Source organism: Pempheris klunzingeri, chromosome 3 (genome assembly GCF_042242105.1).
Source record: "Pempheris klunzingeri isolate RE-2024b chromosome 3, fPemKlu1.hap1, whole genome shotgun sequence".
Classification (NCBI taxonomy): domain Eukaryota; kingdom Metazoa; phylum Chordata; class Actinopteri; order Acropomatiformes; family Pempheridae; genus Pempheris; species Pempheris klunzingeri.
Window position 1 is genome coordinate 29748866 of NC_092014.1, and position 17801 is coordinate 29766666.

At 44.2% G+C, this 17801-nt stretch overlaps 1 protein-coding gene across 1 annotated transcript; it reads right to left on the reverse strand.

Annotated features, from left to right (window-relative positions):
• Window positions 1–241: 241 nt before the first annotated feature.
• Window positions 242–6504, reverse strand: LOC139199271 (cell adhesion molecule CEACAM1-like). Its single transcript, XM_070828319.1, has 6 exons — window positions 6434–6504; window positions 4974–5294; window positions 1731–2051; window positions 1339–1596; window positions 1165–1263; window positions 242–901 (listed from the first exon to the last, which is right to left on the reverse strand). The coding sequence occupies exons 1-6, from the start codon at window positions 6480–6482 to the stop codon at window positions 774–776; spliced, it is 1176 nt and encodes a 391-aa protein (XP_070684420.1). The 5' UTR covers window positions 6483–6504; the 3' UTR covers window positions 242–773.
• Window positions 6505–17801: the final 11297 nt, after the last annotated feature.

Sequence of the window (17801 nt, forward strand, 5' to 3'; positions counted from 1 at the left end):
AATACAAATAATCATTGGTCCAAAACTACATTTGGAGAGAATATCAAACAATGTCACTCTATCCTGGTAAAAGCTTTCACAGCATCCAGCGATGTAACTCTTTGAAAACATGGAAGCAAAACAGAACTACATCTGTAATAATAATAATAATTACATAATTAGGTCTATTAAGAGCGAAACACTTTAATCATACTTGTGAATAAGCACATATCTTTATGGCATAAAATGACACTGTGGGCCTTCATACACAATGCTCTAAACATGTTTTGAATGTAAAATCACATTCAATCAATCAATCAATCAATCAATCAATCTTTATTCATATAGTGCCAACAGTGTTCTCTCAAGACACTTTCCATAAAGAGCAGCTCTAGGCAAAGCTCTGTAATTAAGACCAAACTCTTTAATCGTTAAAATAGTTTTAAAAAATGCAAACATTTAAATAAATAAATGAATAGAACAAAATAAAGAAGTCAGGCGAGTCAACTTGTAAGCGTAGAACTAGAGTTACAATCTATAAACTTTGTTCTATCAGAGCTTCACAGTAATAACAATGCAGAAAACACTGACGGACCTTTTTTATGGGAAAGTATTTATGGAAAGCAGCTAAAAAGTAAATTTGAGAGGAATGAAAACAAGAAGAATTTCTATTTTCACAAACTTAAGACAAATGGCCAATCACAGCCGGTGAGAGGTGACACTATGGTGCTGGTTTCAGAAAGTTAAAGTTCGGATGCAGAACTTCTCATTTCAACCATCATAACAGAGTTGTATTAGTATCGTGTCTGCCAAGGGACATGGGAGCGCTCAGTCTTTTTCTTCCAAGCAATGTAGGCACCAGCCCAACTTAATAGAATGATTGCCACAGCTACTTGCAAACCATAAATGAGCAAGAAGTGATCTGTTCAGATGAAGAGACACAAAAATCACATGTCAATAAAAGACAGAAGAGACAAGCAGATCCTTAAGTCAGAAAAAGAATGCAGGTGTCTTTATGGAGACTGATAAAGAAAAATGGGGAAATTACTTTAATGAATCCAGTTCAGTTAGTTGGTTTTCACTTACTAATGTACCATGGGCCAGCTCTGATGGAGTGAGTCACATTGGAGGAGAATGTGATATTAGTGGAGGGTGTAATTGACACTGTGATGGCAGTCTCCTTACCCTCAGTAGTGACTGGTTCAATACACAGGGTGTTATTGGCTTTAAGCACCCACTGTGATATGTACGTCCCATTGGAGATGCATTCAATGAATATGAAGCCTGTTGGAAAAAACAGATTAATGACTGATGTGCAGAGTGATCATAATCATGTTTTCTACTCACGCTCTCACTCACCACAGGTAGATATCATCTTTTCTGCAAAGACACGACTGACGTGGTTGTTGACTGAGCAGACCAGTGTTCCTGAGACATTTTGTTTCAGAGTGATGTTTTTACTCTCATTATTTCCAGAAAGGAGCTCAGCACCATTCAGCTTGCGTCCACCCAGAGTCCAGCTGTACTGAGGACTGTCCCCTCCCTCAGAGGAGCAGGACACCCTCATCTCTCCCTGGGACAGACACTTAGAGACCAGCCAGACAGAGGACACAGGAGCTGGAGGAAGAACACTCAGATGACTTGTGATATTAACAGAGTCTTGGTCATTCAGTACAGTTTCTAATACAGAACAGGCATAGATACAGGCATGTGTAGACCATGAGATATATGTAGTTAAGTTAGTTATTTACCTTGAATGGTCAACTGTAGACTCCGCTGCTCTGATTTCGCTCCATTTGAATCAAAGATTTGAAGAGTATAGTTACCACCATCCAACCTGTTCAGGTTGTTGATGATAATTGCTCCATTACTGGGAGTAAATGAGGACCTGTTTCCTATCACATTTCCAAAAACCCCTTTCCCTGTCCATGTAAATATTCTTTGTGTTCTAATTGACCATATGTATATAGAATTCTCTGCTGCACCGTCCATCAGCTGGAGGACCACAGTTCCTCCCAAAGCTCCATAACACTGAGCTCCATCCTGTCTGCCATCACAGTAGGTTTCCACGACTGGAAATTAATAAACAAATAGAGTTTTAAAATACTAAATATCACATATCTAAAAATTAATTTCTACAATTTAATTACCATGATAATATGTTTAGGCATATGCAAATATTAATCCAAAATCAAAGCTGCAAGCAGCATTGAAGGGCCCTCGCAAATGTGTGCAGCCGCGGACATGCCGATGCAGTTTGGCCAACGCGGCCTGAATTTTTGTGACAACTGCAGCGAACCTTATCGGAACCGAGGCGTACATCACATGTATCATTTGAAAGTTTCATATAAATCTGATGATCTGTATCACAAGAGGCTGAGATCCTGTTGTCTGCAGATGTTGCTGTGACCATGAGACAATAAGGGCATGTAGATGTCTGTTAAAGCTTGACTCTTTTCCAGCATTAGATGTGTTGAAGAATTATAGTCAGTTCAAAAACACAAAAAACTTTTAATTCACAGAACACGTGTTCATAAGATAAATTAAGAAAATCCCTTTTCAGTCCCATGACAGGGAAATATATATACAGTCAAGACAGATGAGGTATGAAAATACAAACATTATATGATGCATAAGGGGGGCATAAAAAAGAGGGCGAAGACATTAGAAAGTTCAGCACATTGTGAGGTAAAAGGCTGAATTAAATCATGAAAATCATGTTGATTAGATTGAACTTTTTTGGGAAATTAAATGATCTCTGTCAGATGAAGCTGGCCTCCTGTTGTCACTGTCTTTTGCTGTGCCTTTGACTAAATATGACATTGGGGAAACAATTAGGAAAGCAGGGATTGTCAGTAGAGTAACACACACTGAAAACACATGTTCAGCTTTTTCCAAAGACGGTTACATCCATTAGAAAGCCAGTATCGCCCGCTGTTGGTTGATGAAATAAGTGAAGAATAAATGTTTGGATTTTATGTTACTCTGAGCCAACGCTTTTCCTGTTGGGTTTAGGACATGACTCCAAGAGACTTTTTTGTAGGTCTTGGCATGGGCCATATATACAGGTAATTTGACACATGTAGGTGAAACGTTGTGCAGGGGCTGCTTCGTTAAAATCTTGTTGACATTTTGTAGGGAGTGCCGTTGAACCGTTTTAACAAACCCAAACCCATAAACCAGATGAGATTACTCATTTTTGTCCTCCTGATGTCTGTGCCAAGTTTGGTGAGGTTTTACAGCAACTTCCAGTTTCATGGCGAAGGAGACGTGGCCAGGACGACAGCATTTCACAAAAGCTCAGGAGCTTCGTAACATAGCAACATCAACGCCTTGGGAATGTTTTCACCCAATTTGAGGTGTCTGTGGTTAATCTGCTGGGAGATAGAGTACGAGAACAGACCGTGACACGTCCTCCCGTCACTAGGTGGCGCTATGACTATGATTCAAAATTGGACTGTCATTAATCACAGTAAATTTAGTAAAGAAAGGACCTTGTGTGATGGAGTTATAGCTGATCAAAATTTCATGACGAAGGATCGAACTTCGCTGCGACGCCACACCCACTCCACTTTGACGAATAGTCACAGTTTTCGCAAAGAAAACTTAATTAAGGCCTTTAAGGTCGTCTGACAGCATTTTGAAGTAGATCTAGTCATTTGTCTCCTCTGTGGACGTCACGGAGTAAAACATGACATTTCCTATTGCCACTAGGAGGCGCTATGAGTGTCGGTGAATATTGTCCTATAGATCTGTTCAGGGCCGGACTCTCATCAAACATGATACATTTCAGACAGATTTGATCATCTGCAGTCGAGTTATAATCCACTTCCTGTTTCATGGCGAGAACCGATGTTTGAGGTTCTGCCCATGCCAATCCGTTAGAGTTTTGTACAGCAGCTTTGATAACTTTTCATCATTAAGGCGTCGGATACAAGATTACCAAATTTTTACATATTATTAAAAATGGCGGACTTAATGTGCATGCTACAGTATGGCCCCAAGAGGCTTTTTTTTAGATCTAGATGTGATACACATGCTCACTAATTTTCATTTTTCTAGGGCAAAGTGAAAGGAGGGGGCTTTGGCTTTGAAAACTGTTAGGGGGCGCTGTCGAGTCATTTCTGCATGCCCATACGAAACACCCATAAAATAACAAATTTTTCGCCAGACCTGACATCTCTGCAGATTTACATGAGTTTTCGAGTATCACTGGCACCTTGTTTTCCCAGAGGAAGTGTCCAAATAATAATGATAATAATAATAATAATAATTCTTTGAATTACAATAGGGTGCTGGGGCCCTAATAAATACTGGTGTAGGTTTCCACAGCTGGAAATTTTGAGACATAATTTGGCTTCAGCAAAATTAAAGGACAATGAGACATTATCAAACCCATAGAAACAGTGCAGCTGTGTCTCTTCAGACCACAGTTTACAACAGGAATTTATTCTCATGTAGATGAGAATTGCACATTTATTTGCAAAATGGACTGGGCAAACTCTGCCAAGATAAAGGTGTTTTAGGGTGAGAGTTGATATATCTATACCCAAGATGTGCAGAGTGTTCATAATCATGTTTTCTACTCACGCTCTCACTCACCACAGGTAGATATCATCTTTTCTGCAGAGACACGACTGACGTGGTTGCTGACCGAGCAGACCACTTGTCCTGAGACGTCTTGTTTCAGAGTGATAATTTTACTCTCATCATTTCCAGAAAGGAGCTCAGCACCATTCAGCTTGCGTCCACCCAGAGTCCAGCTGTACTGAGGACTGTCCCCTCCCTCAGAGGAGCAGGACACCCTCATCTCTCCCTGGGACAGACGCTTAGAGACCAGCCGGACAGAGGACACAGGAGCTGGAGGAAGAACACTCAGATGACTTGTGATATTAACAGAGTCTTGGTCATTCAGTACAGTTTCTAATACAGAACAGGCATAGATACAGGCATGTGTAGACCATGAGATATATGTAGTTAAGTTAGTTATTTACCTTGAATGGTCAACTGTAGACTCCGCTGCTCTGATTTCGCTCCATTTGAATCAAAGATTTGAAGAGTATGGTTACCACCATCCAACCTGTTCAGGTTGTTGATGATAAATGTTCCATTACTGGGAGTAAATGAGGACCTGTTTCCTATCACATTTCCAAAAACCCCTTTCCCTGTCCATGTAAATATTCTTTGTGTTCTAATTGACCATATGTATGTAGAATTCTCTGCTGCACCGTCCATCAGCTGGAGGACCACAGTTCCTCCCAAAGCTCCATAACACTGAGCTCCATCCTGTCTGCCATCACAGTAGGGTTTCACACCTGGAAATCAATAAATGAATAGATTAAAAAAAAAAAACAACAACAAAATATCACATATTTAATCATTTAATTTCCACAATTTCATTATTAATTATTAATTTGCAAATATTAATCTAAAGTAAATACTGGTGGTCTGGTTCAGCTGTGTCTCTCTCAGACCACACTATGCAAATAGGCCTAGTTAGGAAATAGAAAATGTGCAGACACGCTTATGCTAATACATTTTTATGTTAGTACATTTATGCTTTATTATCATGAAGTTTTAGCCTGATGCTGGACTGTGTGATAGTTGCTGTGACCTTTACACAGATCAAAGAGATGTGTGTTGGCGTAGGATGTATCAGACTGTGCTTGCATTCTTGAGATAAAGAAGAGTTCGAGAAGGCCTTGAACGGAGAGAAGTCAGCGTACCTGTGTTTCCCACCAACCGCCCCTGCAAGGAGGAGAGGGAGCAGGGTGCGGCGGAGGACTGCTGAGAGGAGGAACTTTGCTTATACATGTTATATATGCTTGAAAGACACTGAGACTGCTCAGTGCAGATGTAGATCTTTGCCTGTACTCCTTGCTTGTTGCAAGTAAAACTTTGAACTGAGATCTCTGTCTCTGAGAGTTTATCTTGTGTGTTGGGAAATTAATGGTACGAACTAACAGCGAAAATACAGTTCTGGTCTTATAGAAATAATTTCCTGACAGGCCTCAAATGTTGTGCAGCTGAGCTTAACAGCTTAACTGCTTGGGGCTCAGCTAACAGGTATTTAGATGTTAAACATTTTTTAGCTTAGATGTCCTCATCATCATTATTATTATTACAGATCTCAACTTTCCCAGAGACACCAAATTACTGTATATTTGTGGCTGTTTGGCAGGACAATCTATGAAATTATTATATAATTAGATATCAAAGTTATTTTTTACTAATTCCATAAACATCAACTTCTGTATCAGTATGCAATAAGTGCAATAGCATAATATAATGTCATACAGTGTTGTACATTGCACTGAGAACAATGTTCATGTACTTTACTCATGACTATACTTGAAAGCAAGAGCTGAAAGTTAGAGCTGTAAAACATGTTATTCGCTAGTTATTAGAATCAATTTCAACATGTGTTATTTGTGTTGTGAGTTCAAAAGCTCACCATGAGAGATTCCAAGTAGCATCACCAACAGTCCAACCACAGTCGCCATGTCTCCTCGGTGTTCAGCCTCTGTTCACCCAGTCACCAGCTTCCAGGTAAACGTTTCTGCTTCACCCAAAAGCAAACACGCACATCCTTCACTGAAATGTGTCCTGACAGTGATCAGCCTCGGAGAAGAATATGTGAAAACTTGGACCAAGCAGAGCGATGTTGTATTCATCTCTTTACAGGCAGAAAGGAAGTGATGTCAGTTTCATTTCCCTTTTAGCCGAGACCAAGAGAGCCTTGAGGTTTGATGGACTGACTGGAATTATTGGAAACATTCCTCCTTCAGACTGAAAGAGGATTTGAGACTAACAGCAGACTTTCCTAAGGTGCCCATATTCTAATATTAACAACTGTTTCACGTTCTTGTCCCTCCATCTTGACATTTCTGACAAAAAAAGCATATGATTAATCAATCATGATTTATCTCTAAATGAATGACAAGTACATTTAAATGACATTCACAGCCTGAGATGCTGCCAACCAACTAGCAGGTCGGTAATATAGGAGCATGTTGAGGACATGGCAATTATTTATATACACCAAGGTGTATTTTAAATTCTGGTTTACACAGCAAAGTTTGATATTTGATTTACATAATGGAGAATAATGTTCAGTTGAACTTGTATTTAAAGCTACATGAAGATGATATTCAGATAAACATGTACAACACTGAAAAATAAGTATTATGATCAACTAAAACACAGTAGAGCAGACTGAATGTAGTGAACACAAATTTGACTTTTCATCATGTGATTTTGAATACTTCAATACTGCAGTGATGCAATGATAATTATCACAACGTTATATCTTTACACAATGTACACACAGTGGTAGAACAGCAGTATTCTGCATCAGACTATATTATTGGCTAATTAATACCATTGTTGCCTTTATTTGTTGCCTTTAGAATTCTTATTTCGTAATATCTAAAATCTCCCTTTGACAAAACCAGTGTACAGCCAGAGGACTATTGGTTTCTCTTTAGCCAGCAGTGTAAATGAACAACATGCCATCCCAAGGTGCTAAAATGTGGTCATTCACACTGTGCTGTTGGCTCACAGTGGTCTAAAGCTCAATGTATTTCTCAGTGTTGTTCCCTATTTGAAGCTCGCCTATATAGTTCCTCATTTCATTTTCCTCCTCTCTCTGTGTCTCTGTCATGTCATAGATTCTGTCTCCCTTCACTGGTGACTGATTAAAGACAAATGCTCTGAAATGCGAAGGACTTGTGCTTGCAGCAATAAACACTCAATATTTAGCAAGGCAGACTGTGCTTGTGAATCCTCTTGAGGAAGCTTATCTTTTCCTGGGTTAGGGTTAGGATGCTGAATTGTCCAACACTCCGAATGGGGTGTTGGTAGTGCGCAGGCCACAGGGTTGAGTGTCCTTGGGCTGTCGTCTAGGGGGCCTGGAGTTATAAGAAACCTGGTCTGTGAGGGAGTAGGAGAAAGAGCAAGAGGGAGAGAGGGAAAGGAGGAAAAGACGGACAGGGACGATGGACAGACATGTGGCAGGAAGTGGGGGGGAGGAGGATGCAAAAGGGGTCTATTTTGAGAGGAGGGGGGGAGAGAAGGGGAGGGGGAGGGGAGGGAGGAGGGAGGGGGGAGGGGGGGAGTAGGGGGAACAAGGAAAGGAAAGAGAGGAAAGGGGTATAGGTTAAGATTAGGGTAAGGTTAGGGTAGGAGATAGGGGTAGGAGCTGAGGTTGAGGTTAGGGTCAAGCGTGAAAGTGGAGGTAGGGAGTGCGAGGGGTCTAGAGGTTAGGTGTTAGAAATTCTCTCGATGACTCCCCCCACCTCGTCTGACGACTTGGCAGTTGAAAATGGGGAGCCAAAGGCAGGGTTAGGTTCTGGGTCTTCCCAGCGCCCCCGAGGGGGTGCTGGGTGTGCACTGGCCACAGGGTTAGGGTTAGGTGTTAGAAATTCTCTCGATGACTCCCCCCACCTCGTCTGACGACTTGGCAGTTGAAAATGGGGAGCCAAAGGCAGGGCACGGGCCTACGCACGTCGCAATATCTCTCTTTTCCCGTCTATTTTTCCTCAACAGGTTTGGTAAGTGTATTGGTTTCTTTCTCTTTCTCTTTTACAGGTTTTTGGTTTTCAGGTGAGTATCCTTACTTTCTTTTCTCCCTTATAGGTTTTGGTTTTCAGGTAAGTATCGTTATTCTCTTTTTCCTTTTCAGGTTTTTGTTCTTCCGGTAAGTGACGTTATTTATTTTATTTTTCTGGTAAGTAACGTTGTTTTTTGTTTAACCTTCTTTATCTAGGTTTAGGTCTTAAGGTAAGTGGAGATAATTATGTCTAATCTGAAAAATTTCCTTTGCTTTACGGGTTGGTATAAACGTTTTTTCTTTTTCCTTCTTTTCCAGTTGTGGTTTTTCCGGTGTGGATTGACGTTGTGATTTCTCCTCCGGGCTAAGGTAAGTTTTCAAGGTAAGTGATATTTAAAGTTTAAGGAAACGTTAGGGTTTAGGTATGCCTAAGGGTTGGTTTGGTTAGGTTTAGGGCAGGTTCCTGACTTGGCTTTAAACCCCGAATGGTTAGGTACTCTGTCCTGATCCTGCTCCCAATAAGTAGGGTTAGGTGTTAGAAAATTCTCTCGATGACTCCCCCCACCTCGTCTGACGACTTGGCAGTTGAAAATGGGGAGCCAAAGGCAGGGCACGGGCCTACGCACGTCGCAATATCTCTCTTTTCCCGTCTATTTTTCCTCAACAGGTTTGGTAAGTGTATTGGTTTCTTTCTCTTTCTCTTTTACAGGTTTTTGGTTTTCAGGTGAGTATCCTTACTTTCTTTTCTCCCTTATAGGTTTTGGTTTTCAGGTAAGTATCGTTATTCTCTTTTTCCTTTTCAGGTTTTTGTTCTTCCGGTAAGTGACGTTATTTATTTTATTTTTCTGGTAAGTAACGTTGTTTTTTGTTTAACCTTCTTTATCTAGGTTTAGGTCTTAAGGTAAGTGGAGATAATTATGTCTAATCTGAAAAATTTCCTTTGCTTTACGGGTTGGTATAAACGTTTTTTCTTTTTCCTTCTTTTCCAGTTGTGGTTTTTCCGGTGTGGATTGACGTTGTGATTTCTCCTCCGGGCTAAGGTAAGTTTTCAAGGTAAGTGATATTTAAAGTTTAAGGAAACGTTAGGGTTTAGGTATGCCTAAGGGTTGGTTTGGTTAGGTTTAGGGCAGGTTCCTGACTTGGCTTTAAACCCCGAATGGTTAGGTACTCTGTCCTGATCCTGCTCCCAATAAGTAGGGTTAGGTGTTAGAAAATTCTCTCGATGACTCCCCCCACCTCGTCTGACGACTTGGCAGTTGAAAATGGGGAGCCAAAGGCAGGGCACGGGCCTACGCACGTCGCAATATCTCTCTTTTCCCGTCTATTTTTCCTCAACAGGTTTGGTAAGTGTATTGGTTTCTTTCTCTTTCTCTTTTACAGGTTTTTGGTTTTCAGGTGAGTATCCTTACTTTCTTTTCTCCCTTATAGGTTTTGGTTTTCAGGTAAGTATCGTTATTCTCTTTTTCCTTTTCAGGTTTTTGTTCTTCCGGTAAGTGACGTTATTTATTTTATTTTTCTGGTAAGTAACGTTGTTTTTTGTTTAACCTTCTTTATCTAGGTTTAGGTCTTAAGGTAAGTGGAGATAATTATGTCTAATCTGAAAAATTTCCTTTGCTTTACGGGTTGGTATAAACGTTTTTTCTTTTTCCTTCTTTTCCAGTTGTGGTTTTTCCGGTGTGGATTGACGTTGTGATTTCTCCTCCGGGCTAAGGTAAGTTTTCAAGGTAAGTGATATTTAAAGTTTAAGGAAACGTTAGGATTTAGGTATGCATAAGGGTTGGTTTGGTTAGGTTTAGGGCAGGTTCCTGACTTGGCTTTAAACCCCGAATGGTTAAGGTCAGGGCTAGGGTGGGGATAGGCTTAAAAATTGGTGATTTTGACGGTCAAATAGGGTTAAACGTTGGAGAACGAAGTGGTTAGGTTTAGGCGTTGAAAAGCGAGTTGGTTAAGTTTAGGCGTGGAGAGCGAAATGGTTAGGTTTAGGGCAGGTTCCTGAATTGGCTTTAAACCCCGAATGGTTAAGGTCAGGGTTAGGGTTAGGGTTAGGTTTGGGTTGGGGTTGGGGTTTAGGGAGTCCAAGTAGGATAAGGTGCACGGGCCTACTGATCTGCTGGATGGTGTACTGGTGGAGGTGGCGGTCATCCACTCCAGGGACCCGGGATCAATCCCCAGGCAGAGCACAGCAGGAGGAAGAGGGAGAATGGCCCACCGAGACAACTTTTAACAAAAATTATTAATGCCAAACTAATTTTGGTAATGAAATAAATGTGGGCTTAGAGTTGGGGCCGCCCGTCCAGCGGTGGCCCTTCAAATCCAAGATCATTAAGGCCCCCCTGGAATGGCGGTCTCAAGTCTGTGAATCCAAATTCACTCTGGTCTCCCCCTCCCTCCTCAGGAGCAAAGGTCCCCGTTCTCCGGGTCAAAGGTCATAGGACCAATGATTTTGGAGTTCTTGGTGGAGGGTGTTAGACCGGCCGACCTTCCCCCTGTTTGGGAGTTGTTGAAGTGTATGAGCGTGTGTGTTTGTGTCAGTGTGATGGGAAGTGGGAAGGAAGGAGGATAGAGGGAAGTGAAGAATTGGTCCTGGTGGTTAGGGGAACAGAGGGGTGGGAGGAATTAGGTTTTGGGGAAGGAAGGGTTAAGGTTAGGGGAAGGGCTTGGAGGGGGGTTCAAGTGGAAAGAGGGAGGAAGGAGGATATGAGATAAAAAGGGGGGTTAGGGTTAGGGTTAGGGTTAGGTAAGGGGGGTAATAACCACGAGGGTTAGGGTTAGGGTTAGGGTTAGAGGTTAGGGTTAGGGTTAGGGTTAGGGTTAGGTAAGGGGGGTAATAACCACGATCGCCGAAACGGCGATCCTCAGACTGGCCGGTAACTGAAGAAGCTTGTGAGCTAGAGAGTTGAGGTTTTTCCTACCCCCCCATTTCCATAGGCTGTCTTTCGTTTGGTGGGTCCCCCTAGTGGCTGTGACGTCGGGAAGTGGGCGTAAGTAGCGAAAAAAAGTTTGTTTTTGTTGTATCTCCGGAAGGGAAGGTCGTAGAGAGACGGGACCAAGCCTGGCGTGTTCAGAAGGGCCGAATTATGGCAGGCGGAAGTGGTTTGCAAAGCGCTAGGAGGTGTGGTTTTCAAGTTATAGGCGTTTGAAAATTCCCCATAGAGTTGAGTGAGGTGAAATTTTTCAAAGTGTTTTTTTGAAAAAAGTCCCCCCAGAAAGTGTTTAGGAGCGCGTTTCAGGCCATTTGGAGTTGATTGGAGGGTGTCCTGGAGAGTGTTTTTTGGAAAAGTGGCCGTCCAGTAGTTGGCGCTGTGGAGCTGCAATCCTAGGGTGGGGTAGCTTGGCTTAAGGGGAGCCTAGGGGTGGTTGAATGGTGTTGGTGGGACATTCCTAGGGCGAGTTATGTTGAAAAGTTGCATTGACTATAGTGAGTGAAAATCTGCCCAAGTGTTTTTTGTCCCTAGGTGTTTCCAGGAAGTGCCTAGGGGTGCATTTGAGGCCATTTGGAGTGGATTGGAGGGTTATCTGGGGGGTGTTTTGGAGGGTGTTTTGGAGTTGATTGGGGGGTTGTCTGGGGGGTGTTTTGGAGTGGATTGGAGGGTGTTTTTTGCTAGGGTTAGGGTTAGGGTTAGGGTTAGGGTTAGGGTTAGGGTTAGGTAAGGGGGGTAATAACCACGATCGCCGAAACGGCGATCCTCAGACTGGCCGGTAACTGAAGGGTTAGGGTTAGGGTTAGGGTTAGGGTTAGGTTATAGGATGAAAACTGATATCATCCACCCGGATGATAATCTTCAAGAGCCGATAAGTCTGGATCCGAGGGTCCTAGAGTTCTGGGGTTGGGCTCTACCCCCCCGGATGATATGCTGGAGAATCGACTGGTGGGTCCCCTGAGTGGCTGTGACGTCGGGAAGTGGGCGTAACTGTGAAATTTTTTTTTGTTAGGTGTTAGAAAATTCTCTCGATGACTCCCCCCACCTCGTCTGACGACTTGGCAGTTGAAAATGGGGAGCCAAAGGCAGGGCACGGGCCTACGCACGTCGCAATATCTCTCTTTTCCCGTCTATTTTTCCTCAACAGGGTTAGGGTTAGGGTTAGGGTTAGGGTTAGGGTTAGGGTTAGGGGGTTAGGGTTAGGGTTAGGGTTAGGGTTAGGGTTAGGTAAGGGGGGTAATAACCACGATCATCAAATTTGATGGTCCTGTTTTTGGGTGATAACTCCCGAACCGTTGGAGGTAGAGAGCTGAAAGTGGGTGGTACCCCCCCATTTCCATAGGCTGTCTTTCGTTTGGTGGGTCCCCCTAGTGGCTGTGACGTCGGGAAGTGGGCGTAAGTAGCGAAAAAAAGTTTGTTTTTGTTGTATCTCCGGAAGGGAAGGTCGTAGAGAGACGGGACCAAGCCTGGCGTGTTCAGAAGGGCCGAATTATGTCAGGCGGAAGTGGTTTGCAAAGCGCTAGGAGGTGTGGTTTTAAAGTTATAGGCGTTTGAAAATTCCCCATAGAGTTGAGTGAGGTGAAATTTTTCAAAGTGTTTTTTTGAAAAAAGTTCCCCCAGAAAGTGTTTAGGAGCGCGTTTCAGGCCATTTGGAGTTGATTGGAGGGTGTCCTGGAGAGTGTTTTTTGGAAAAGTGAGTGAGCAGTAGTTGGCGCTGTGGAGCTGAAATCCTAGGGTGGAGTAGCTTGGGTAAGGGGGAGCCTAGGGGTGGTTGAATGGTGTTGGTGGGACATTCCTAGGGCGAGTTATTTTGAAAAGTTGCATTGACTATAGTGAGTGAAAATATGACCAAGTGTTTTTTGTCCCTAGGTGTTTCCAGGAAGTGCCTAGGGGTGCATTTGAGGCCATTTGGAGTGGATTGGAGGGTTATCTGGGGGGTGTTTTGTAGGGTGTTTTGGAGTTGATTGGAGGGTTGTCTGGGGGGTGTTTTGGAGTGGATTGGAGGGTTATCTGGGGGGTGTCTTTTGCTAGGGTTAGGGCTGCACTAAAGGGGTGTGGTTAAGGTAAGGGTTTTGTAGAGGGAGAGCTTAGACCTAGGGTTAGACTCAGGATTAGGGTTAGACTCAGGGTTAGGGTTAGACTCAGGGTTAGGGTTAGGGTTAGAGGGTTAGAGGGTTAGAGGGTTAGGGTTAGGGTTAGGGTTAGGGTTAGGGTTAGGTAAGGGGGGTAATAACCACGATCGCCGAAACGGCGATCCTCAGACTGGCCGGTAACTGAAGAAGCTTGTGAGCTAGAGAGTTGAGGTTTTTCCTACCCCCCCATTTCCATAGGCTGTCTTTCGTTTGGTGGGTCCCCCTAGTGGCTGTGACGTCGGGAAGTGGGCGTAAGTAGCGAAAAAAAGTTTGTTTTTGTTGTATCTCCGGAAGGGAAGGTCGTAGAGAGACGGGACCAAGCCTGGCGTGTTCAGAAGGGCCGAATTATGGCAGGCGGAAGTGGTTTGCAAAGCGCTAGGAGGTGTGGTTTTAAAGTTATAGGCGTTTGAAAATTCCCCATAGAGTTGAGTGAGGTGAAATTTTTCAAAGTGTTTTTTTGCAAAAAGTTCCCCCAGAAAGTGTTTAGGAGCGCGTTTCAGGCCATTTGGAGTTGATTGGAGGGTGTCCTGGAGAGTGTTTTTTGGAAAAGTGGCCGTCCAGTAGTTGGCGCTGTGGAGCTGCAATCCTAGGGTGTGGTAGCTTGGCTTAGGGGGAGCCTAGGGGTGGTTGAATGGTGTTGGTGGGACATTCCTAGGGCGAGTTATGTTGAAAAGTTGCATTGACTATAGTGGTTGAAAATTTGCCCAAGTGTTTTTTGTCCCTAGGTGTTTCCAGGAAGTGCCTAGGGGTGCATTTGAGGCCATTTGGAGTGGATTGGGGGGTGTCTTGGAGGGTGTTTTGGAGTTGATTGGAGGGTTATCTGGGGGGTGTTTTGGAGTGGATTGGAGGGTTGTCTGGGGGGTGTTTTTTGCTAGGGTTAGGGCTGCACAAAAGGAGTGTGGTTAAGGTAAGGGTTTTGTAGAGGGAGAGCTTAGACCTAGGGTTAGACTCAGGCTTAGGGTTAGACTCAGGCTTAGGGTTAGACTTAGGGTTAGGGTTAGGGTTAGGGTTAGGGTTAGGGTTAGGGTTAGGGTTAGGGTTAGGGTTAGGGTTAGGGTTAGGTAAGGGGGGTAATAACCACGATCATCAAATTTGATGGTCCTGTTTTTGGGTGATAACTCCCGAACCGTTGGAGGTAGAGAGCTGAAAGTGGGTGGTACCCCCCCATTTCCATAGGCTGTCTTTCGTTTGGTGGGTCCCCCTAGTGGCTGTGACGTCGGGAAGTGGGCGTAAGTAGCGAAAAAAAGTTTGTTTTTGTTGTATCTCCGGAAGGGAAGGTCGTAGAGAGACGGGACCAAGCCTGGCGTGTTCAGAAGGGCCGAATTATGTCAGGCGGAAGTGGTTTGCAAAGCGCTAGGAGGTGTGGTTTTAAAGTTATAGGCGTTTGAAAATTCCCCATAGAGTTGAGTGAGGTGAAATTTTTCAAAGTGTTTTTTTGAAAAAAGTTCCCCCAGAAAGTGTTTAGGAGCGCGTTTCAGGCCATTTGGAGTTGATTGGAGGGTGTCCTGGAGAGTGTTTTTTGGAAAAGTGAGTGAGCAGTAGTTGGCGCTGTGGAGCTGAAATCCTAGGGTGGAGTAGCTTGGGTAAGGGGGAGCCTAGGGGTGGTTGAATGGTGTTGGTGGGACATTCCTAGGGCGAGTTATTTTGAAAAGTTGCATTGACTATAGTGAGTGAAAATATGACCAAGTGTTTTTTGTCCCTAGGTGTTTCCAGGAAGTGCCTAGGGGTGCATTTGAGGCCATTTGGAGTGGATTGGAGGGTTATCTGGGGGGTGTTTTGTAGGGTGTTTTGGAGTTGATTGGAGGGTTGTCTGGGGGGTGTTTTGGAGTGGATTGGAGGGTTATCTGGGGGGTGTCTTTTGCTAGGGTTAGGGCTGCACTAAAGGGGTGTGGTTAAGGTAAGGGTTTTGTAGAGGGAGAGCTTAGACCTAGGGTTAGACTCAGGATTAGGGTTAGACTCAGGGTTAGGGTTAGACTCAGGGTTAGGGTTAGGGTTAGAGGGTTAGAGGGTTAGAGGGTTAGGGTTAGGGTTAGGGTTAGGGTTAGGGTTAGGTAAGGGGGGTAATAACCACGATCGCCGAAACGGCGATCCTCAGACTGGCCGGTAACTGAAGAAGCTTGTGAGCTAGAGAGTTGAGGTTTTTCCTACCCCCCCATTTCCATAGGCTGTCTTTCGTTTGGTGGGTCCCCCTAGTGGCTGTGACGTCGGGAAGTGGGCGTAAGTAGCGAAAAAAAGTTTGTTTTTGTTGTATCTCCGGAAGGGAAGGTCGTAGAGAGACGGGACCAAGCCTGGCGTGTTCAGAAGGGCCGAATTATGGCAGGCGGAAGTGGTTTGCAAAGCGCTAGGAGGTGTGGTTTTAAAGTTATAGGCGTTTGAAAATTCCCCATAGAGTTGAGTGAGGTGAAATTTTTCAAAGTGTTTTTTTGCAAAAAGTTCCCCCAGAAAGTGTTTAGGAGCGCGTTTCAGGCCATTTGGAGTTGATTGGAGGGTGTCCTGGAGAGTGTTTTTTGGAAAAGTGGCCGTCCAGTAGTTGGCGCTGTGGAGCTGCAATCCTAGGGTGTGGTAGCTTGGCTTAGGGGGAGCCTAGGGGTGGTTGAATGGTGTTGGTGGGACATTCCTAGGGCGAGTTATGTTGAAAAGTTGCATTGACTATAGTGGTTGAAAATTTGCCCAAGTGTTTTTTGTCCCTAGGTGTTTCCAGGAAGTGCCTAGGGGTGCATTTGAGGCCATTTGGAGTGGATTGGGGGGTGTCTTGGAGGGTGTTTTGGAGTTGATTGGAGGGTTATCTGGGGGGTGTTTTGGAGTGGATTGGAGGGTTGTCTGGGGGGTGTTTTTTGCTAGGGTTAGGGCTGCACAAAAGGAGTGTGGTTAAGGTAAGGGTTTTGTAGAGGGAGAGCTTAGACCTAGGGTTAGACTCAGGCTTAGGGTTAGACTCAGGCTTAGGGTTAGACTCAGGCTTAGGGTTAGACTTAGGGTTAGGGTTAGGGTTAGGGTTAGGGTTAGGGTTAGGGTTAGGGTTAGGGTTAGGTAAGGGGGGTAATAACCACGATCATCAAATTTGATGGTCCTGTTTTTGGGTGATAACTCCCGAACCGTTGGAGGTAGAGAGCTGAAAGTGGGTGGTACCCCCCCATTTCCATAGGCTGTCTTTCGTTTGGTGGGTCCCCCTAGTGGCTGTGACGTCGGGAAGTGGGCGTAAGTAGCGAAAAAAAGTTTGTTTTTGTTGTATCTCCGGAAGGGAAGGTCGTAGAGAGACGGGACCAAGCCTGGCGTGTTCAGAAGGGCCGAATTATGTCAGGCGGAAGTGGTTTGCAAAGCGCTAGGAGGTGTGGTTTTAAAGTTATAGGCGTTTGAAAATTCCCCATAGAGTTGAGTGAGGTGAAATTTTTCAAAGTGTTTTTTTGAAAAAAGTTCCCCCAGAAAGTGTTTAGGAGCGCGTTTCAGGCCATTTGGAGTTGATTGGAGGGTGTCCTGGAGAGTGTTTTTTGGAAAAGTGAGTGAGCAGTAGTTGGCGCTGTGGAGCTGAAATCCTAGGGTGGAGTAGCTTGGGTAAGGGGGAGCCTAGGGGTGGTTGAATGGTGTTGGTGGGACATTCCTAGGGCGAGTTATTTTGAAAAGTTGCATTGACTATAGTGAGTGAAAATATGACCAAGTGTTTTTTGTCCCTAGGTGTTTCCAGGAAGTGCCTAGGGGTGCATTTGAGGCCATTTGGAGTGGATTGGAGGGTTATCTGGGGGGTGTTTTGTAGGGTGTTTTGGAGTTGATTGGAGGGTTGTCTGGGGGGTGTTTTGGAGTGGATTGGAGGGTTATCTGGGGGGTGTCTTTTGCTAGGGTTAGGGCTGCACTAAAGGGGTGTGGTTAAGGTAAGGGTTTTGTAGAGGGAGAGCTTAGACCTAGGGTTAGACTCAGGATTAGGGTTAGACTCAGGGTTAGGGTTAGACTCAGGGTTAGGGTTAGGGTTAGAGGGTTAGAGGGTTAGAGGGTTAGGGTTAGGGTTAGGGTTAGGGTTAGGGTTAGGTAAGGGGGGTAATAACCACGATCGCCGAAACGGCGATCCTCAGACTGGCCGGTAACTGAAGAAGCTTGTGAGCTAGAGAGTTGAGGTTTTTCCTACCCCCCCATTTCCATAGGCTGTCTTTCGTTTGGTGGGTCCCCCTAGTGGCTGTGACGTCGGGAAGTGGGCGTAAGTAGCGAAAAAAAGTTTGTTTTTGTTGTATC